The sequence below is a fragment of the Lissotriton vulgaris genome, chromosome 12 (genome assembly GCF_964263255.1).
Source record: "Lissotriton vulgaris chromosome 12, aLisVul1.2, whole genome shotgun sequence".
NCBI classification, from domain to species: Eukaryota; Metazoa; Chordata; class Amphibia; order Caudata; family Salamandridae; genus Lissotriton; species Lissotriton vulgaris.
The window spans coordinates 126,661,965-126,685,041 of record NC_141700.1 but is presented as its reverse complement, the minus strand read 5'-3'; the positions used below and the strand labels follow the sequence as shown (position 1 = coordinate 126,685,041).

Here is a 23,077-nt window from a genome sequence, read left to right as displayed (position 1 = left end):
GAGTTTGGTGGACAAGGTACTCGGCCACAAACATGGTGGAGCCTCTTGTCCGCCGCTGTTCTGTTTTGATTCTGGAAGATAGTCTTGTTTCCAACAACGGTTCCTCATCGTCTCTGGCATTGGAAACTCTACACCAATGGCCTGACAGAGCTTAGACCATTAGAGTAGGTGCATCAGACCATCCGCCCTATTTAAAGAGGGCGGTCCAAATTTTTTTTTGGGGACTACAAGGTAATCCCTGGCAGTCCCAAACTGAAAAAACAGAAACATTAATCCCACGCCCTCTGAGAAATTTCTTAGGGTGTCAGGGTCATTAGATTTTTGTTTTTCACGTTTCCTGTTTTGGGAGTTTGCGTTAGGAAAACATGACCATTTGGATGAGCAGCTAGAAGAAACATGGCAGCCCCTCAGTAAACTTACAGTGCCTTCAAAGAAGCCACTGTGACTGCAGCTCCTCTGAAGGCACAGAGATCTCTGCAGGGCCAGTGGAGAACCCTTAATAAAGTTGGTTGTAGTGCAGCCTGTGAACTGAAGGAAAGACTTTTGCACCCTGACAGACTGGCAGCCGCCCACCAAAGTATAAATCAGGCCCCAAGATTTGCTTTTAGTCACCCTGTTTTCCACCTTTACATTTATAGAGTATGATTTTCACTTAATGGCAAGTAAACTTTGAGACTTTGAAATGGCACCTGCCCTTTACTACTGACATACTGTTAAAGAGTCCAAAACAAATACAAACATAGGAGGGCCATTTAAATGTGCATGAATAACCCAGAGAAAGAGGGAGCCCTCAATGTAGATATTGCCTATTTACCAGGAACTGTTCTTTTTTTATTTCCTCTTTCCTTTCCATCTGCTCGTCCTGCTCTGAATACTTTTCCTGTTTTTGTGGGCTCCAGAGGCAAAACATACTCTCAATTGTGGCGACTTAGCCCTGCAGCTTGCCCCCAACTTATTATATCCTTCTCCAGGCAGATGTGTGACTTCCAAGGGCCCAGAATACTTAGCCATTTAAAAGAATAACTTAATAGTTTGTAACTTTGCCTTCTTTATTTTGTCTGCTCTTTTCCTACTGCCACGTTATACATATCCCGGTTTAAAGATTTTATTTTCACTAAAACAATCTCAGATCCCTGTAAAGCAGGAACAAAACCACGTTACAAAGAGTATTTTATATATGATGTATGACAAAGTATCGATGAACAAAACATATTGTCCTGCAATAATATCACATACAGAATATCCAGTACAACACTAACATGCAGATAAGTACATGCAGGCAAGTATAGACTATTTGTCACTCTACACCTACACACCTTGAATATGTATATATCCTGAAGGTATACAGATGGGGAGTTAAGAGTAAATCTACTCTTTAATATACTTATCTTTTCAAGTAGTTGGTAAAGTTACTATTCTGGGCCCAGTATTTTGGCAGTGCAACCTTTGAACTCAGTATTGCGAAAGAACACCTCCATACTGTATACTTTAACCCCTTAAGTGCTGCCTCGGTGCATTGGCCGACGGCAGCACTACCTCCCCAGTGCTGCGCACGACCATTGGACGTCCATTCAGCACTAGTTCCAATGGACACCGCAGCACTGGGGAGGAATGTTTAATAGCATCTATGAGGTTATGACTGTCGGGTTCTACGTTTGTGTCCCAAGTTCACCATGGTCAGACAGGTGGGTCATTGTGAAATGGGAAGAAAGACAAGGGAAATATTCTTGGTTAAAGAGTAGCTGGATTTAAGTAAGTATATCTACTTTTGAAACTAGTGACCATCTTCTGCGAAGCCGCATGACACAACTAAAATACTGATGCAAATATTCATTCAATCTACAAGAAAATAATTTTGGGGGAAGTGCTATGTCCATAAACATTCTGGCCACTTACCTATGATCTTTCCATAAACAAGTCGTCTAACTTTGTATCTAACGTAGGCTCCAACAAGAAGGTAGACATCAGTTGAGGGCATGATGCAGAGGTTCTCCAGGACAAATAGGCGGACTGTGGCATCCTCTACGAACTATGGAAGGCGAGAAGCACATGTGATTAAATGCAGTGCTGGACTGAGCTTTGAGCACAGGCATGCAACACTGCACAGCACTAGTGGCCAGCTTATTTGCCATTCATCTTTATTATGCAGAATTCTACTCTGTCTTGCCACAGTCCTTAATATGGGAAAGGAACAAACTCATGGAAGCAACCAACCTAATTGAAGTATATCAAACCATACAGCAAGCATACCTCTTCAGGCTAAACTATGAGGTTACAAGGAGGAACACTGGTGGTAGGGGAGATACAAGTGATCAGGATGGGGCAGAAAACACTTGACAGGGAAGGTGGATGAGTCGAGGATGGGTGAATTTGAAGAAGACAACCCAAAAAGGGAGTGCTAATTAGTTGTTGAACTGAGAAACATAGTGGGAGTCACACACACATCTGCCAAAGGAGGCCGGGACATTAACACGCCAGCTTAATCCTGGTGTCCTGCAGTCTTTTCCAACTAGCCTCCTCAAGACACTCACAGGCATGCAGATAGAGAACGAAAACACGCCTCTCATGCCAAGCCTCCTTCTTATGGCCGACTGCACAGGGTCAATTAATGGAGGGTTGAACCAAGGGTTTGTATTTTAGATTTTGTGGGATCTTTTGTAAAACAAAACTGTGGACCTTAGTGATATTCCTTTAAAAGATCGCTTAAGAGTTGTATATATTTTTGCCTAATGTAATATTTTACATATTTGTAATTTTAGGACCGCGTGCATGGTGTACACTTTGTGGAATGTTTATGCTGAATGCAGTATGTCTGAGTTGGTCCTGGTGACAAATAAGTGATAAAGTAGATCGGCCTGGAGGTTCATTGAGAAAACGTCTGCTAGATAATGTAAGTTTGATCTAGCAATTATGAAAAGTTAAACCAAAGGGAGTATGTCTGACTTATTTATTGGCAAAAAAAATATTTTAAAGTCAACAGGTTATTACAGGGAGGTAAAGCCTATCCATGAGTATTTTGTTATCTACTCACACCAGATCTGTGGGAGACAAGGCGTTTGGTGTTGGTTAAAGTCTTGTGGCAGAAGATCTGCTCTGTGAGAATCCTTGTTAGGGCAACTGAGAGGTGTTGTATTTTGTTGTGCCATCTGTAACGTGCATATTTGTAATTTTATGCAAGTATACCTGGAGGTTGTCTTCTGGTGGCATTATGCACAGTACAATAGGTCAGCGCTACTTATGGGCAGAAGCCAATAATAAAGAATACAGACCTGAATGTTTAATTGAATAAAAGTTACGCCAGATGCCTTATATCTATCCTGTTCATTACAAAAAGCTGTGGCAAAAGCAGCAAGGTTGACGTATTTATAGTGAAAACAAATTGTAAATACAAGAGGTATTTTAGGAAGGATTGCCATGACACAGGACTTTTGTTACAAAGATTCTGGCAGATTCCTGTAGTAAGTAAGGATTTTGATGTTTGTTACACCCCCATCCCCAGTCCCTAACACCCAAGCTAAGCCCTGGGGATAGAAGAGTTGCATTTGAGAATCTTTGTTAGGCAACACTGGAGGGGTTGAATATTGATTTACAAACTGTAATGTTATACATATTTGTAACTGCATGCTTAGGATCTAGACACACATGAGCTAAAGTATGATTTAGATCTGGTCTGGCATCCTTAGCCACCTCACCCAGCCTCCGCACAACGACTGAGGTACCGACGGAGAGGGCGATGCCTCCCTTAACCTGAGTCTGAGCCAGGTGAGGTGAGTCTGATACCTCACACAGGATAGGCATGAATAGCCATCCATCCTGTACAGAAGTACTGTAAATGGTCGCAAGTAATAGCACTGTGATAATTTTAGGTTTTTGTTACTTTATGCATTTTGTTTCACTGTTTTCGAATTGCACTTACTGCAGTAGCTACTATTACAAGGTCCTGAAGAAAGCCGGGGTTCCTAGGCCCACTACGGCTGAAACTAGTAGACAATAACATCCGGCGGATTTGTTACACGCCGACACTATGACTTTTATTAAGCTCAACAGCAGTCATCAATAAAATGTTTGGATTGCTGCTGAATCTTTTTTAACTTCACTTTCACTTAGCTATTTTCATTGCACTGCATCTTTGATTTGGTCAGTATACCTTTCGGATAACCAGGGGGGGCGTGGCTTGGCAAGCCACGATGGCGGCTGTGTCCTGCTGAGGCTCCGCGATCGGGCTAGCATCTTGCCCACTTCCTGAGATCGCCGGGAGCCTCAGCCTACAGCAACTACTCCAATAATGCTCACCTGCAGCGGGGCATCCTCTGGTTGAGCCGCGGGGACTGCTGACGAGCGGCAAGCACCGGAACATCTCTCACCGGAGCCGGAGCCGAGCGCCGAGCCACTAAAATGGCGGACGCGGCTCCGTCTCCCTGATGTGGGCGCCACCTAGAGCCTGACCCTGAGGCGGCGACCCTGGATGAAGCGGACAGCCGGCGGCCCCGGAAACCCCAGGAGAGAGCGGAGTGACCGGCCCACGGGGATGTGCTCCGGACCAGGCTAGCTCCCACGGCGGCAGTCCGGTACACAAGATGGCGGCCGCCATACTGGAGCTCCACTGCACCGGCGCTCCTACACAGGCGGGAGCCTGACCCCAGCACCGACCAGCCCACCGCCGCGGACCGAGGGACGCCGGTGGAAGTGCCGCCTACACAGCGCTGCGCCCTCCGGACATCCACGGTCTTTATCTGGGGGCGGTGAGTGTCGACCCTTCTCCCCCCCCCCTCCGTGGACCCCGGCGCCGACTGGCCCGGCGGCCTCCTGCCCCCTCTGAGGCCCACCGGGGGATCGCGGACCACATCAGCCCTTGGTCCGGGGGGTGGGGGGCGGAACGCTCCTGCCGCCTCGTGCAGCCCGGCGGACCCGAGTGCCTGACTCTAAGATGGCGCCCGCAGGGACCAGAGCACCGTGATCAGCGCGAGCTCCACCCTGGAAGCAGAGTGCTCCTCCGACCCTGAGGCGGTAGCACGCCACGTCGAAGACGCTCACTGCCCCGAACTACCCCAGGCCCCTGTCGCCTGATCCTTGGCCTCCACGATCGGCTGAGGGACTGCATCACACACCGAGGGGGGAGAGAGCAAGATCCGGCCGCACTTAAAACACCCTGTCTCCCGGGGAACCTGGACAGTGGAGGCTGTACCCCCTGACACGTATCTCCTGACGCCAGGGCTGCCACCCCCCGCAGCCGCAAGTTGCCATTAACGCCCGAGCCAGTGGGGGTCCCCCAGAGGGAAGCCAGTGACTACCCCAGGGCCGAGAAGAACTGGGAGCCCAACCTGCGCTGAACTGCCGCCTACCCGGATACACTGAGAGACGGTGGTCTGCTGAGCGCGGGGTGCACGGAGGCCCGATCCCCCCCATCTCTGACAGCACTCATGGGGAAATTGAAGGCCTCGCAGGTGACGGCTGTCCCCGAGACGGCCATCGAGAGGATGCCACACACAAGAACGTGGACGCAAGCCAGCGCGTCGCAAACCGACCCCACACTGTCGGCGAAATTGGATCAGGTGTTGGCGGCAATCAAATTGTCCCGCCTTTCGATGGAGGAGAGATTGGGCGTCCTGACGACGGACATCAGTTTAATCCGCGACGACCATCGCAAGTTGGCGGACAGGGTGAAGGAAGGAGAACGGATCGTGAGCGAGCTGCAGCCTGCGGTGAAAACACAGGAGGCGGAAATGAAGGAGGTCCTACGCCGCGTGGCGGTCCTCGAGGAACGCACAGTGGATTTGGAGGGGCGCTCGAGACGATGTAACATCCGCGTCCTAGGCCTGCCGGAGGGGATTGAGAACTCGGACCCTCTGACCTACATGGAGTCCTGGACCAAATCATTCACCCCGGAAGCGGAACGGTCGGCATACTTCTCCATTGAAAGAGCCCATAGGGTCCCGGCCCGGGCACCCAAGCCAGGCCTTCCTCCGCGACCCATGTTGGCTAAATTCTTGCACTTCCGAGACCGCGATGCGGTGCTTCGTGCGGCCCGTACGGCGGGCCCCCTACATGTTGAAGACCAGCAAGTCATGGTGTTCCCGGACTATGCCCGAGAAGTCCAGCAGCAGCGTTCCACCTTCCTGGACGTCAAGAGGCGCCTCCGCGCCAATGATCTTCAATACTCCCTGCTGTTCCCGGCCCGCCTGAAAGTGCTACACAAGGGGAAAGCCCTCTTCTTCAACACGGCGGAGGAAGCACAGGATTGGACTGAGTTTCACTGCCCAATAATCCCTAAACCCGGACCCCAGAGGGCACGCAACAACAACGACTTCAGACGATCCAGACGGCGGGGCGCGAGCCGTGCCCGATCAGGCCGCCCCAAAAGCCAAGCATCCTCCCCCACGGGCTCCCCCGACCTCACGCAAATCATGCAGGAGCGACGAGACGCCTTACGAGCGGTGACCGAACTGCACACATCACCCTTGGCATCAGATCTGGAGGGTCAACCGCACCTGTTCACCCCTGAGAAAGACCGGGACAGTGATGGAACAATGTCAGGGATTGGACCGATCTCCTCCCCCCTCGTTGCGGCGCACACCTTGGACGCTACCCTGGCCAGCCAACCTGGCACCTCTTCGTGATGGATGAACTGTCCACTGCTATATCCTTCTAATGGTTGCCTACTGTATTGCGCGACGTCTAGGAGCCTAGACTGCTTTGCTAGAAAATTGTATGCGCTAGCGAGCGATAGACACTTCTCCTGCAAGAGCCCGACCCGCGCACAGGCCCAGCAGCGACACACGCTGCCGCCCCGCAGACATCTGTTGTATTTCTCCCCTAGTGGGACACTAGTTTGGATATGCCACCTCCGGTGATATATCCTCAGTATTGGGACTGTTGCCCACCCAAGGTTCTACTTGTTGTTAATCCCCTTAGTCCCTCCCCCACGACTGTGGAAGCTTGGCGCGCAGGAGCACACGTGACACATACACACTGGCGGCCCTCGGGAGCTGTAGGGGGGTCCCTCTCCCAACCACGACACCCTAAGAATGGCAGTCCCACGCTCAGACATTAATGTCCTTACACTGAACGTACGAGGCCTGCACACGCCCAACAAACGCTACTCTGTTTACTCCTACATTAAGCGTATGTCAGCCAGTATTGCATTTCTGCAGGAGACACACATTAACGCTACCGAACTCACTCGCTTGCAGGTCAAATGGCGAGGGATCTTCTGTGCCACACACTATTCAGCGTTTGCGCGCGGCGCGTTAATCTGGGTCAGGCCAGGTACTCCCTTCCGGGTGCTCCGACGGGTAGTAGATAGAGAGGGCAGGTATGCGCTTCTAGAGGGAATACTTGACGGACAGGGAATACTCCTTGGCAGCATTTACGCCCCTAACACGGATCAGGATAAATTCTGGGATCACCTCACGGGCGTTTTGGCCCAGTTCACTACAGTTCCGTGGGTGCTGGGAGGTGACTTTAACTGCACGCTGGACCCCACCCTGGACCGCTCGCACCCTCCCCCCGCACACTCCCCGGCCCCCCGGCAGGCAGAGCTCTTTAGGGCATGGACCACGCATTGGGCGCTCACTGACGCATGGCGACACCTACACCCACTGGCTCGCATGTACTCCTTCCACTCGATTCCACACAACCTCCGGGTCCGCCTGGACCGTTTCCTCTGCTCTGCACCAATCCTCCCTAAGATCACATCTACAGATTACCTAGGTCGGATCCTCTCGGATCATGACGCTCACATCAATCGCCTGACCTGGCGCCCCCCGCACCCACCAGTCCCCACCTGGCGCCTCCCTAGGGATTGCCTATCGGATCCAGTATTCCGAGACGCACACAAAACCAGCATCCAAGACTACTTCACACACAACACGAACACGGCATCGTCGGTACTGGTGGAGTGGGACGCGTTTAAAGTGGTGGCAAGGGGAGAATGCATCAAACAGGTAGTAGGGGTCCGCCGCACCTTGGAACGGACACTCCTAACCTCAGAGCAGGCTCTGGCCGCACTCACTAAACGGCCTGACGACTCGGAGGAGCACGCCGTGCTTACGGCCGAGGCTAAGACGGAGTATCAGACTGCCTGCGCTGACCTCCGAAAATACAATTTTAGGGCTTACGCCTCTAGGGTGCATAAGGACAGAGACAAAACTGGGGCGCTACTGGCCTGGATGGCGAGGCAGGACACCGAAATCAAGCCAATCACGGATATTATCAACCCGGAAGGTGTGCTGGTGCGCTCACAAGCCGAGATCCTCCTGGCGTTCCAGCGTCACTATGCACAAGTGTACGGGACCCCGGCCCAGTACTCCCAGTTTTCTGTAGATCGCTTTTTAGACCCACTGACGTTACCCACAATATCGGATGTTGACAAGCGCACTCTCGACGCCAGGATAGTACCCTCTGACATCACCCAGGCGATACGTGCCATGTCTCGGAATAAAGCGCCGGGACTGGACGGCTTCCCACTAGAATACTACTCGACGTTCTCTCCCCTAGTGGTACCCCGTCTGTCACGGATGTTCGGGGCGTCTCTTCATCTAGGGAGGTTACCCCAATCACTGCGGGAGTCCGTGATTGTCACCTTTCCAAACCCCACAGAGATCCACTCCACATGGGGTCGTACCGCCCCATCACGCTCCTGTCGGCCGACTGTAAGATCCTGGGGAAAATTCTGGCTGATCGATATGCGCAGGTCATACGCCCACTAGTCCACCCCGACCAATGCGGCTTTGTTCCGGGGAGGAACACCTCCCAGAACCTCCGCCGAGTCTTCCATGTTCAAGATCAGATACGTGACAGATTTCCCCGCGCCGCCTGCCTCATTATGGACCTAAGGAAGGCGTTTGACACCCTCACCTGGCCCTATCTATTCTCAGTCCTGCGGCGCCTCAATATCGGCCCGACGCTCATGGTGTACACACGCCTCCTGTATACCGATCTAACCACACGAGTTCGCATCGGGAAACACATATCACCGGCGTGTGGAGTTCGGCGAGGCACAAGACAAGGGTGCCCCCTGTCGCCTCTCTTATTCGCGCTGGCAGTCGAGCCGCTGGCGGTTCGGCTGCGCCTAGAAGGTGTGGACTGGGGCATCCCACTTGCGGACGGCACACATTGCGTATCCATGTACGCGGACGATCTCCTCATATACGTCCGAGACATCGAAACGGACCTGGCCCACATAGGGGCAACGCTGGCGGACTTTGCAGACGCCTCGGGACTACAGGTGAACTGGGACAAGTCCACAGTTTACCCCTTACACCCGAGCCTGCCCCCCCGGGAAGTCGAGCTCGGACCGCATAAACTCTCATGGTCCGCGGAGGCTCCCCGGTACCTCGGTGTCCGCTTGTACCATTCTACAGCAGACATTTTTTAGGGTAATCACCGCAAAGCACTTGCCAGTCTGCGCCCGGCTGTTGCCTTCTGAAATAAACTCCCGTTGGCCCCAATAGGACGGATAGCCCTGGCTAAAATGGTGATGCTTCCCCGACTCCTTTACCACTTCACAAATTTACCGGTGGTACCACCCAGGTCCTTCTTCCGCGACGTCGACTCCCTCCTAGGGACCCTTATCTGGGGCGAGTGCCGACACAGGGTCGTCCTGAAAACCCTTCAACTTCCCACGACGCAGGGAGGGCTCGGAGCTCCGTCCTTCGAGTCATATTTCCTCGGGGCACAGCTCCAATGGCTGTCATACTGGACGGCGGACCGTTACCCTCAGGAGACTGTTACCTCGACCGGCAGAATCGCAACCCCGGAACTCACCCGTCTTCTCCTCCCGGGCACCAAGCCACGGCGCACATACCCTCTTCAAGTGGCGATAGCGCGCCGGTGCATGATGCGGATCCACCGAATGTCCCCCAGTAGACCTCCGTACTCCCCGCTACTACCATTGATAGGCAGCCCCAGGCAGGACTCCTACTTCACGGCTCCACTGTTCACCGAATGGTCACACTGTGGCATCACGGATCTGGAATCGCTCTTCGAGGAAGGCCAGTTAAAATCACTTGACCGCCTGATCGCTGAATACGGGCTCCCCCCGGGCCAATTCCTCAGATATAGGCAGCTGATCGATGGATACCGGCCCCATTTTAATCTCCGAACTGGCGAGCCAGACACGTATCCAGTAATACATACAATCCTGCGTATGGGGGTGGGACGCCACTTAGTCACCTGGCTATATAAATCCATCTGGGAACTCTCACACGCTCTCCTGACGACCTTGCGAGCTACATGAGAGGAGGACATAGGTCGCGCACTACATGACTCAGAATGGACTAAAGCGCTTGAGGCCCCAAAGCGCGTCTCTAGGAACGCCCGCTTCAAGAACATCCAATACTATATCCTACACAGGGCATACCTCACCCCAGCGCGATTGCAGAAGTTCTATCCCTCCACACCATTCCTATGCCCCAGATGCTGCTCCCCTGCTGCAGATTTTCGCCACATATTTTGGAGCTGTCCCGACCTTCATCCCTTTTGACGGGTGGTACACAACACACTATCGGAACTCACAGGTCTCACTACACTAGCCACCTGGGAATCCAGCGCACTAGGCATCTTTCATGTCCCTAAGCAAGACCCGGTGCATAGACGCTTCGTGTCCTTAGCGCTCCTGTTGGCAAACAGATGCATTGCCATGCGCTGGCGATCCCCGGAGGGTCCCCCTATAGCAGCATGGACGGGGGCGGTCGGTAAATGGGCGGCGGCGGAAGAGGATGCTCTTAGAGAGGAAGAGCCAGGGGCGCGTAAAATCCCCATATCCATGGAATGGGCCATGCTCCTCCACAGCTTCCGACAGTCCACACGTGCAGAAGACCCACCTACTCCTCCCCCCCCCCCCCCGCCCGAGAGGACCAGTAGCCTCTACCTGGTGTCACCCTTCCCAGGGCCGACTCCCAGTACCCCCTGCATCCTGATCAAATTCTCATGTGTCATACCACCCATCTCGTTACTCACGTGCACGAGGTGTATCCGCCCCCTGTCCATTCCCCTCCCCCCCCCTTGCAGCGCAAACTGAATGGCTCCTTGGGCCCCCCCCCGACGCCCGTCACCAGTATCCCCCTGCTTAGACCCTGCTAGCGCCCACATGCTTCCCTCCCACAGTTTTGTCCCCCCCCCGTTCTCTGGTAGCACCGTTATATGGACAGTACAGACCCCGATCCTACGCCCTTGAGGCGGGAACTTACATGCCTGTCACTATTCATCGTCCTCTTGGCGATGCAGGTTCACTGTCTCCCAGCCTGCAGACATATTTGCACGATTTGTACTGATTAACTGAGGAAATGTATATTTGCACCAGTTGTATAAAACAAAAAAACGTTGCACGCTTGGCTGTTCGTGGCTGAATGTTGAGGCCACGTCAGCAGATTATTTACACTGTACCCATATACTCTGATGCAACAATAAAACAAATTAAAAAAATATATATATACCTTTCGGATAACCAGGCTATGAATCTTTTCTCTTGTCTCATTGGTCTCTTTTTACGCCTAGTTCACCAGCTTTTGGCTTGCTGCCAGAAGAGCTGAGGTGACAGGGGTACTTGGGAATTCCAAATGATGACATTGGCCACGAAGGGCAGTTGATGGAAATCCTCATTTTTTCATCCCCTCCTCAGGGTTTCTTCTGTCATGGAGTCGCACATGTCTCACAGATTATAGTTGTCACCAGCTTTAGTTTTGGCGAGTAATCACTTTGGATCCTGCCTTTCTACTCTTTGTAGTTTTTATTCCTCACCAGACCATCAGATTATTTATGGGTTGATTATTACAGGATTTGGGGATTGAATCTGGTTAGGTCTATAAATATTCTCCCTGTGACCCTTGCTTCCTCGTGGAGTGGTGTTTTGTAGTAATCTTTTGCTATCTGCCAGGCTTATGGAATGAAAAATAATTCATAAACATGCATGCATACAGTTAGATGCATAGAGGAATTTTGGGTCAGCACTCTTCAGCCACTAGTCTGAGTGTCAATCACTTTCTGCTCAACCAATAACATTGTAGTGCCTGGTGTAGTGCGTTAACCCACTTCAGCCACTTGTTCAATGTGCCCTGCGTGGCAGCAGGTGCATGATCACTTGTGCCTACCTGTCTGAAATGGACCGTGGGTCGGTGCCAGGGCTCGGATATTTTGTTTTGACTTTTCTCTTTTTATATTTCCTTCTTTTTAAATTTCTTCTTTCCTATCCTTTTTTGTTTTTCTTTGGACAATGGGACCAAGTTGCTTGTTTATTGCTTATTTCCTCTGCAGTGGAATGTATCCTGTGTGGCCACTGTTTCTAAACCAGGTGCCTATCCTAGAAAGCTTTATTCATAGTGTGTTATTGTTTTAGTATTGCTGGATGACCACCTCATTTAAAAGCTTTGAGACAGCCTTCATGGTTTGGGATAGAACTTGTACGAGCAAAGTGACAGAATGCACTCCATTTTTTATTTTTCAATTTCCCTTTTGGCTGCTGCTCAAAGGGAATAATTTACCGTGCTGGCTTGACACATGCTCTGTTGAAGCACTGGTGAAAAGTTAACAATCCAAGCTGCTGGGTAGCTACAGCCCAGACTCAAGCCGCTACAGCTATACAAACATTCAATTTCAGCAACAACAACAACATTCAGAAACCACATTTAACCATGTTAATCCATTGTAATCCATATTTATTCAGAAAATGCTTCAATGCTGTTACAAAGACAATGTAATTACACACTTATGATGCTTTAGAAATGCCAATCCAGGCCTTATTCTATAGCACGTCAGAATTCACAACATCTTTGGAAACCGTGCATATGCGTACCCATTGCATTTCGGGTTAATAAGCCCTTCGCCATGGGTCTGAAATGTAAACGAAGTCCATCAGATGACCAAATGGTGTAGAATTTAATCACAATACCATTCCAAGACAGCCACTCACTGCTAAGCGTAGTTTTTAATTTTTGAATTGTCAGCACATGCTAGCTACATTTATACGGTAGCATTTTTCTTTTTCTAATTTTGCTCTTTTTTTATATTGCATATGCTAGCCAAGCTTGAGTGTGTTTTACTGTACATGGGTGAGTGAATGAATGTAAGAATGAGTCAGAGAGTAGATGAATGGATGTATTAGTGCAATGATTAGTGGCAGATTACTTTATCTATGGTCACCAGCAACTTAAGAGTAGCTTCCAGTTATAAACCAGACCTATCAGTATTGCTAATGCTGGTAAGATTTTGTTAAGTAACAATAACTACACTTTAACTGTGTTTTAAGTGAATTTCTGAGTTTTTTAAGAGGTTCTAACCAAATCTAACTATGTCACTGTGGTGTTGTCTTCAAACGCATATCTATATACTCTATATCTAGATATATATGGTCATATATCTATATCTATACTAAGAAAAAATGTAAAGGTCAGCAACTCAGCCAGGCGAGGTCACTGATATGAACAAGGGTATTTTCCCAGGAATCAAGGCCTTAAAGATTATGGACTAAAACAACCAACACAATATTCAGGTCCCTAAGTAGATACAGCTTATAAACAAGGGTAAACAAACCCCACGCACCCCAAAGGACCCTATGATCAGCCCAGCTCTCCAACACCGTGGTCCCCAGCACCAGAAAGACCAGATCGGGAGGACCCTCCTTCTCCTTCCGAGCGGTCACAGCCTGGAACGACCTTCGCTCCACCTCAGACAGATAACCTTGCTCCTCATCTTCACCAGAAACCTCAAAACCTGGTCCTTCGACAGACCCTCTCCTTGATGGACTGGAACCTGCGACCCCACCCCCAGCACCGTAAGACCCTTACGGGTGAGTTGTCGCACTTAACAAACACCTGATTGATTGAAACAAGTTTAATATGCTATCACAATGATTTCCCACCATTAGATACACTTTCTTGTTTGTTTAATTAAATCATTACAATCCACATAAAAGAGACAAAGCTTAAAAATATTATTCAAATATTTTTCACCAAGTTCCTCCCATCATTCTCAATAAAAATAGGGCAGTCACATTATTAATATAAAAGTTTTCTACTAGGACAGGGTAACCTTCGCATACGTACAGCCACATGGCGGCATAGTATCAATAAATACAGTAAATAAAAATAGAGGTCACTACTAAAAATAACAGATAGGCCACCAAACTGGAGAGAATGCAACGTAGCGCAAAAGGGAAGAAACATATTCATGGGCAGATGAGGAGTCAGGGAGTGTTAAGCAGCTGGTGGGCTTAGAGATGTATGATCCAACAATCCAGCCATAATTTGCTGAATATGTTCTTTAAGTCAAGTTTGAATTAATCTGTGTTATGGCCTCCTAAATTTAATGTAAAATTCAGAGTTACAACATTTTGTGCAAAACTTTCCATTTAAGATATTGGTATTCATGTGGCATGTGGATGATAGGAGGAAAGGTCCTCCTAAACTAAATAGCCCAACTTGTGAATTGAGCTTAAGAATGGTGTAGCAAGCATCCTTTTTGCCACAGAAGATACTCCCTTAACGGAAGGTAGAAGAGCAGCTTGCGGGCTCAACTCCACGAGGTCATGCTATCAGAGTCTACATGGAGACAGGAGAGTCCCGCATTTATTTGTGGTCTTGCAGATCAGGAATGCATTTCCCACGACTGGAAATAAACTCTTGCTAATCCAGGATGTACTTTGCACAGATGTCTAATGTGTAAAAATTCAATATACAAACAACACCTCAAAATCAGACAAGCTATGAAACTTCCAGAAGCCAAGTTGGTAAAATTACAGAGAAATTACTTTACCTTGTAAACTGGCTCAAGTACTCGGACTTTGATGACGCTGGCTCCAGTTCTGATTCCGGACACTAGAATCAGGTCCCCTTGTTTTTGACGTAACTCCATGTCTGCAATGTAATCCGGAGGCGTGTACTCTGCTTCTGAATACTTCAAAATCCTACAAGAGAAAAGTGGGAGAGCTCTATTGGCAGTTACCAAGAATGGGGCAACAAGTCCAAAAGAAACAACTGCGGGCAACGGAGAAGAAGAGTGTGCAGAAAAAAATATTCAAAGGATCACATAGACATTCAGAGCTAGAACCAAGACTGGGTACTGGCCAAGGATCAGATTGACATATGGAGGCATTGTGGATTGGTCCCTGATCGACAATAGTAGGTGTACTTAAATCCAAAGTAAGCATCAAGTGGTTCTAAGGGATGAGGCAGGAAACAGTGGACCAGGAACAGGACAGCTAAACTCATTGCAGTTAATGACAGATCACGTAGGTGCCATGGAGTGGCAAGTTGGCAGAAGCAACCTAAAGGCAATGGATAACTGATGAAATGTCCACAACTAATTTAAGATTGAACTAACATCCAGGGAGCACATACTAACACCTAGGTAGCCAGCGGCACGATAGACAAACATGAACAGATGAAAACACCAGCCAAAAACCCAGCGTTTACCATAAAAAAGAAAGTCATAGTGGTACAGGGACAAAAAAGGATGAGAGATTATACTAATACAACAGGTGCATGGGACACTAGTTAACCAGATTGGGAAAGCAGAGAATGGACAATCAGAATCACTGACACAAGTGTTAGTATGAATCAGAGAGTCATCAAACCTCGATCGGAGGGTGGGGGGGTCAGACACAGTGGAAGCAGAAGTCACAAAACAACCACTTTTTAGGATCTAGTTGGAATTAGGATTGAGACAATAGGGCAAACAGACATCCAAGGGTGACCAAAGGCTGGGCAGACACCAAAGAGCAAGCTGGTGCAGAGCATTCCTTAAAAAGCCAACACGAATGACAAAGGTCACCCAAACTGGAGAGACTAAAGAGAATCACCAAGGATGAATAGGGGAGATACAGGCACAAACATAACTCAAATTTAAACTGAGTGTGAATTGGGACTGGGCAGGAAGACACTGTAGAGTGCACACTAGAGGGGGACTGCACAATTACACATCAGTGACCAGGAAGGAGAGGCACTGGAGATCGACCAAAGGGCAGGGAGACCCCAGGGACAAAAGTGCTGGGCAGACTCCTAAATGCAACAAAGTGACAGATAGGCACAAAAAAGCAGCCAGGAGTTGGATATACAAATGAAATAAACCATAACGTGGCAGACAAATAGAGAAGTAGGAGGACACCCGAGGGTTGCCTCAGGAATGAACTGTGCCCCAAGGCAAGTTAAATCACAACTAGAAGCAACCAGATTGCTACGAGGGGGAGGAATGAAGAAGGTAGACAAGCACAGAGGGACACAGTGGCAGCATGAAAAGGGCAGAAGAGACATAAACGACATCTAGCAGGGTGACAGAGGACGCTTGGTTCATCAGGTACCTTTGGGTGATGGGAATCAAGATCAATTCTCATGGGTTATTAATGTTTGCATTTGAACTTTGGCTCAGGGGAGTGATAGCAGGAATGGGTGTTCCATATGGTTAAAAAATAAAGCAAAGACCTGATCCTGTTCGATGGCTCAATGTTTTCGGTCTTGTCGTCCTTCACAATACTCCACTCGAAACTTATTCCTGAAAGGCTGCTGAAGGTATTTCCTGTACGGAGAAGTGCAAATTACATCTTCAGATAAACATACAATCTGACTCTTTAAAGGTAACAACATCAAAAAGCCAAGTCCTAGACCCTTGAGAACTCTCGTCAAAGCTTTGGCGTCAAATGCCGAAGCTTCAGCCTCACAGTCTTCCTGTCAGATAAGCTCAAAGGCTAGGACTGACTAAGAGCAGTGAAAAGCACTGAGACCAATCACAAGATCAAGCCGAGCTGTGGTATCAGTACCTGCCTCGTACCGAAAGCAGCACCGGTCAAGCGCCATTACCTGACGAGTTCCACCAATTGCAAAATCTTAGACATATCACCAACCCCCAATCAGGCAATCACAAGTCATTTTACGAGTATTGTACTGACAACGATGAACTACTAGAGCCCAAACTGAGTCCTCATGAACAGCAAGGACTAAGGCTATACATATAAAAAAAACACAACCTGACAGCGAAATACCAAATAAACTTTTGTTATCAAACCACATACTACCAATATACTGCTGGCATCAACCACTGTGCCATTCTACTATCACTAGTTTAGGCAGGAAATTAATGGCAGGTAATCAAGAATCATACTGTTCGTACTAATCTGACACTATTCTTCTTGCATTGACAAAAATACACATTTCCAGTGCTGGGTAAGCATAATAATGCAACAAATTAGTGTGGACCATACTGCTGGCACCCACAACCAACCACCATGATGTTAACATTGACACAAGAACCAGAATACAGACCCATACCAAGCAACATACTTAAAAGAACAAAGAGCATAGCATAGCTATTTCCAACCTTGTTATCATATTGCTGGTACCAAAACAACTATTCCGTCCCAAACACTACATTGGTGGCCAAAACTCAGGCATGATGTCACTATTTCCATAGCACTTATCAAAATGCAGGCAAACAAGAGGTATCGATCGGCTAAGGGAAGTAAACCTACCAACAGACCAGCCTCATGACTATACTGCTAACACCAATGCAAATTTCAGATAGTTTACCAAGGCACAATTCCTATTCTGAGGACACTAGTATAAAAGCCTTAATTGTGTTCCACATTCAGGATTATGTCCGAAACAATCATTATAACCAACCGAATCATTACATTTATTATACCAGTCCATGTAGTACAATGCTGGCAATGAATCAAGCATCATGGAGTATGTCTGAAACAATCAGTATGCCATGATCAAAGTTTAAAACTAATGATACAAGACCAAGCACCTAAGCACAAACCTTACAACTGGTAACCAATTAATACCCTTCACAATGGATAAAGTGCCACAATTCTGGTTCCAAATGAACTAACATATTCCAGGCACCGCAATAATCACTATGTTGGCTAGCACTGACTTAAGCACCATGCTGTTGTCATTCATCTGAGCACAACACTTCTAACACACTACTAACAATACGGTAAACATTATTTGCCACCTAAGCAAGAACCACTTGCACCAAAGTCAAGCACCATCCTTGTCACGATCACCCACCTTACAAACTGCCATTGAAACAAGTTCTAATCTAGTGGCATCAACGCATTTGCCATTCTACTGCCACCAATCAAAACATCATAGAGTTGACATCAATCAAAGCGCAGTACTGGTGCTGGTTACCCAAGCAATACACTGCTGACATCAATCAGAGTTATCAAACATTCTCGCGGGATTTGACCCTGCGGCTGGCTGGGACGGAATACAGACGTCGTAGGATTGCTAGGACAGCTTTTTTCTCGCAATACCCAGATGATAATTCTGGAACTTGGCCATTGAATGTATTGCTTCATGCCACCGGTCGTGGAAACTTGGGCACACGTGATTTAAGAATACAACCAACTACAAGATAGCCTGCATTTGAAGCATCTGACTGCCAGAGCAAGGAATGAGGTCAACACTACTATATGCACTGTAAAAGCAGCCCCATTTTTCGAATAAGATCTTGATGGTCCTGAGGAGAACGCTGACAATCACAGGGTTCGAAACGCGTCGACCTTGCGCCCTCCTACGACAAGCAAACACATTCCAATCTAGTGGTTGTTTATAATGCACGTATAGTTTTTTGTCTAACTGTGGTGATTATAATTCTGTGCATTGCTGTCATTATAATTGGTTTCAAAGTCCCTGTGTTGGTTGACGGAGTGTGCATTGTTTTCCCCTCTGGGGGGAGTCCTTTCTAATAACTGTAAATCCAAGTGGGCTTTCCCCTTGGGTCAATGGGATGAATGTGTGAAGTGGGTTATGATTCGGTATTGTATGTGGAATGATTGGTAGAGAGCATTGAGTCTGTGGGGTGTCTTGTGTTAAGTAGCGGATGTGCAAAATAATGGGTGTTGTATTGTTGTATATTGTTTACTTGTGAGTTATGTTTTTCTATTTTGTATTTATTGTAAAAGAAGAATAAGGTTTGAAAATAAAACAAACTTGAGAAATGTACCTTTCGCGGGACCAATGATATACTTACATTGGCCTAATTGTCCAATAGAGCTCAGTACTGGCATTTGTTGTGGTTTGATCCATCAGAGCAGCATTCAGCAGCTGTCAATCAAAGGTCCTTTCTGCTGTGGTCCACAGAAGCACCATACTGATGCCAGTAACCAAATCAGCCTGCTGCTTGGATTGACCCATGCACAATACCATTGACATAAACCTAAACATCAAGTGCTGGTAATGGTTAGATCTACCTAGATACAATCAATAGCACCAACAAGCCAACAGCAATTGTGCCTAATGAAACACAACCTTAACACCAAACAAGCAGCACCCACCTAGCACATCTCCCAATCCTCCTCATCAATTTGTCATGCCTGAATCAAATTGCGTGCATCATTCCTCACGCAGCTGTGGCTTCATTTGAGCAGCTTCTTACCTTCTTCGTCCATCGCACTTACAGCAAGTTCTAGTGGTGCATCATCCACATACAATTCCCGCGATCTTGAGACGATTGCGATACTGTGGATCAGGTCAACAACAGCATCACAGCGCACCAAATGTCCAGTTACTGAATTTTCAAATCAAACAAAGACAAAAGGTTTACATGATGGTGGAACTGCTCATGACAGGACAGTCAGTACACACTTACGCAACTACTGTAGGATTGTATTTACACGATTAAAGGTTGTTGGGGCGTAGGGGCTATCAAGAAATCTGGATGAAACTCACAAAAACTTAATGGACATAACAAGAGGTCACTCAAATACACATATAGTAATTCTGAGTGACACAACAGGGGTCGCTTGGGGACACAAGGGGGTCAATCAACATAGGAAATTGCTATCACATGGACACAGGAGGGCTATTCTTCAGGGAACAGGGGTCTCTGAGACCAAGAGTAGAGGATTAAGAGCCATAGTTATCTGTGGACTCTAAGACTTAAAGTTAGTAAGAATCAGAAAAAAGCAGGAAGGAGGCTCATACAAAATGAAGGTGAGAATCAGAGGGACACAAAAAGGGGGCTCACAAAAAGGAGGATGAGCTGAAGGTCTTAGAAGAGCCCAGCTAGTGTCTACTGTATTTCTACAGGGCACCACTGCTAGTCCCTCAAAATGTTGTTTCTTATGTTTTTTTGAAGACACCTCAGCCGCATCATGAAGAGTGCTGTGTGGTGTTACCAAGAATTTGCTTGCACAGACACCCATTTAAATGCCTTGAATTACCTTTGTCCAACTTGAAGACCTATTCAATTCAATCCCATACAAAATCTATCACTGCACCTTCTGCTGAGCCAGACGGGTGTACGTGCGCTGTAAGAGATATGCTCACCCTGTGCCCAACAGCACCACTCTTGGCCCATGACATGTTCTCAATGGCGTGACACTAAAAGCTGAAATTTCCTTGTCCGAAAACCCCATGAGCTCTGACTCTCAGTGCATCTGAGTCCTGCTGTGCCAGACCCTAAAGTCATATTCTGGGTTCTCTGACAGCCCAATTTGCTATGTACGCGAGCAATTTCCTACTGTGTGCATGACTATGGGCGTTCTTTGTGTTGGTACTAAGAACCATCAGTACAATGTCTTGAAATGTCTTCTGCGTATGCTTCAGTGACCTCTGTTATATGGACATTGCAGGTCACTTCTAGTTCAAAGATATTGTTTGTTGTTCCTAAGTGCTCCCTATGAGGTGCCCAATAGGATCTTCTTTTGTGTGTCAGGGACAGCTTTCCATACTGTACAGCGCGAATCCCACACTCTCTCCCATGCACTGCTGATGTCTCTTCAGCAAGACCTTTGCCCCGAGTTTGTGACCCTCAAGTAAGGTCACACCTACCTTGGTCTTCAGAGATGATGACACTGCTGAGCCTGGTGGGCTGCATTGACTGAGAAGACAGAAAAGCCATTTGGGAACAGCTGCTGCCATTGATGTACACTGGAGTGACTGAGACTACATCAGGACGAGTGGAGGACCTGAGGAAAGACAATCTAAGCTTGTTATTTTCTCCTAGGCTTCGATCGCTGATTGGTGCAAATGGCAGAGGTTCTCCTCCAAAGACCAAACTTGTCCTTTAAGATTAGAGTACCAGCTGCCTGTGCTTTGGCGTCCATCACTCACAGTGTACCTCCACACTAGTGGTTGTCTCTACTATATCCATATCTGAGAGTGTAGACTACCAACTGCACGTCCAATCCACAAATTGCTTTTTTTAGTATGTACTACTTACTTACTCAAAGATGGAATTCACAAACCTACGCCTGTAAATCTAAAACTCCACTTCTCTAATCTTTTGTATGTGGAGATCCTTACATATGTAAGTTTACTACTTACTAGAAAATGTAGTAGGGACCAGGGGGCGCCTAGAAAAACTGGAATAGTGACTAATAAATGGGAGGGGTTACAGAGCAGTAAGGAAGTGTTTACGGATGGTTAAGGAGGGGCTTAGAACAGGACAGACGACAACCCACAAAAGAGAAAGCTCATGGCTTTTCACTCCTATCTTAAGTTCACTCCTGAAGTTACTACAGCCTAAAAGACCCACAACAGTAGCAAATGCACTCCAGCTAAGACCTGGAGCAAGTCCAGCACCACACAAGGCCACCCACTTGTACTGTAACACTTCTTCTACAAATCAATAGAGGTTGGGACTTAAATAGAATGCCATAAATATTGTTAAAATAAGTTAATTTATTTTGAATTTTTAAATATAATATGATATATTTAATTTAATGTTTGAAAATTATAAATAAATAAAAAATAAATACTATTTTAACATAAAATATGTTAATATTAACATAACGTTAATTTTTTTCTGAATAATCACATTGATTTGATACATAATTTTTCTAAAAGTTTAATGCATGATAAATAAATACAAACACTGTATTTTAGGTGTTGTGTAATAACCGTAAAAGATTCTTTTAATTTAATGTATTTAAATTAACTAAAAATGTAAATCAAACGTAAGCCATGAGCAAGAGTGAGAGGAATAAAGGTAGTGATATCAGCCTCTCGTATATATATCTCACTGAACGGAAAATAACCACGAAGGAAAGTATTTGTTGGAACTGGTATGATAACCCAGAATTTGCGGCATGCTTCACCATAAGGCTTCAGTCCACAACTACCTTGTGCTTGGCATGGGGTGGGGTTGACCAGTTCTGTTAGCTCTTATATATATATTGATAGATGGTGTTGGATCGTATTGAGAAAAATAAAAATTATCTTGTAGGACACCCCAAACTAAGTTTATTAGAGGTGCCTTTTGTAAGAAAGGGGCTCTGTATATACTGGACCAAAGTAAGGTACAGTGTGCACAAAGTCCAGCAGTTCCCAGAGGTTTGGCAGAGGCTAACGTTAGATATAACCTTACTCTCCAAAGTGCTAGCTTGGTCGAGCAGTAAGGCAGTATCAGAGGACAGTGTAAAGCATTTGTTGTACACACCCAGTCAGCAAATGGTCTCACACACTCAAGAACTGAACTCTAGGCCAATTGTTTTGTATATAAAAATATATAGTTGTTTTATTTTAGAACAACAAGTAGGTATCATAAATACTTTCTCAGAATGAGATGTTGCAATTGAATACTTTCAAATAGCAGTTGACTTTTAAATGCAATAGTTACAGTTGTTGCAATATGCAACACAAGTTAAACACAAAATAACATTGAGCTCAATGGGAATTTTTAAGTAAATGCAATAAAATCACTTTACAAATGTTATTCTTACACAGGGCGGGATCCTGGTTTCAGCCCTGGTGCATTTCCTGTAAACAGTTTAAAGAAGTCGTTTTTGTTACACAGGCGATTTTAAGGGAATTTTTGTAAGTTCTGAAAATCGACACTTAGAAGAAATTCTGGCAAAAACAAGCAATGTATTCCTACAGGGGAAAATTGGGTTAACAGTAAATCACGATTATAATTACTTTTCAGTGCTGGGCTCAAAGGTACAGCACTGTGATCTCTACTGATAGCAGATGAGTAATTTAGTTTTTGTTGTTTGGACGATTTATAAGGAATATTTCAAACTTGCGAAAATCAACACTTAGAAGAATTTCCAAGTGAAACCAGTCAATGTTACCCTTTGAAGAAAATCAAGTTATCGGTCTTCGGGTAAGTACTCGACTGGTAAAATTAAGGTTCT

General features: G+C 46.9%; 1 protein-coding gene across 1 annotated transcript in view; it reads right to left on the bottom strand.

Annotated features, from left to right (window-relative positions):
• Positions 1-23,077, bottom strand: part of NUP210L (nucleoporin 210 like) — a 307,190-nt gene that overhangs the window by 240,717 nt on the left and 43,396 nt on the right. Inside the window, exons 2-6 of the mRNA XM_086945518.1 lie at positions 20,772-20,908; positions 19,375-19,506; positions 16,413-16,506; positions 14,749-14,899; positions 1,897-2,029 (exon numbers count right to left, since the gene is read on the bottom strand). Coding sequence (XP_086801644.1) covers positions 1,897-2,029; positions 14,749-14,899; positions 16,413-16,506; positions 19,375-19,506; positions 20,772-20,908 — 647 coding nt within the window. The remainder of the gene's footprint in view (positions 1-1,896; positions 2,030-14,748; positions 14,900-16,412; positions 16,507-19,374; positions 19,507-20,771; positions 20,909-23,077) is intronic.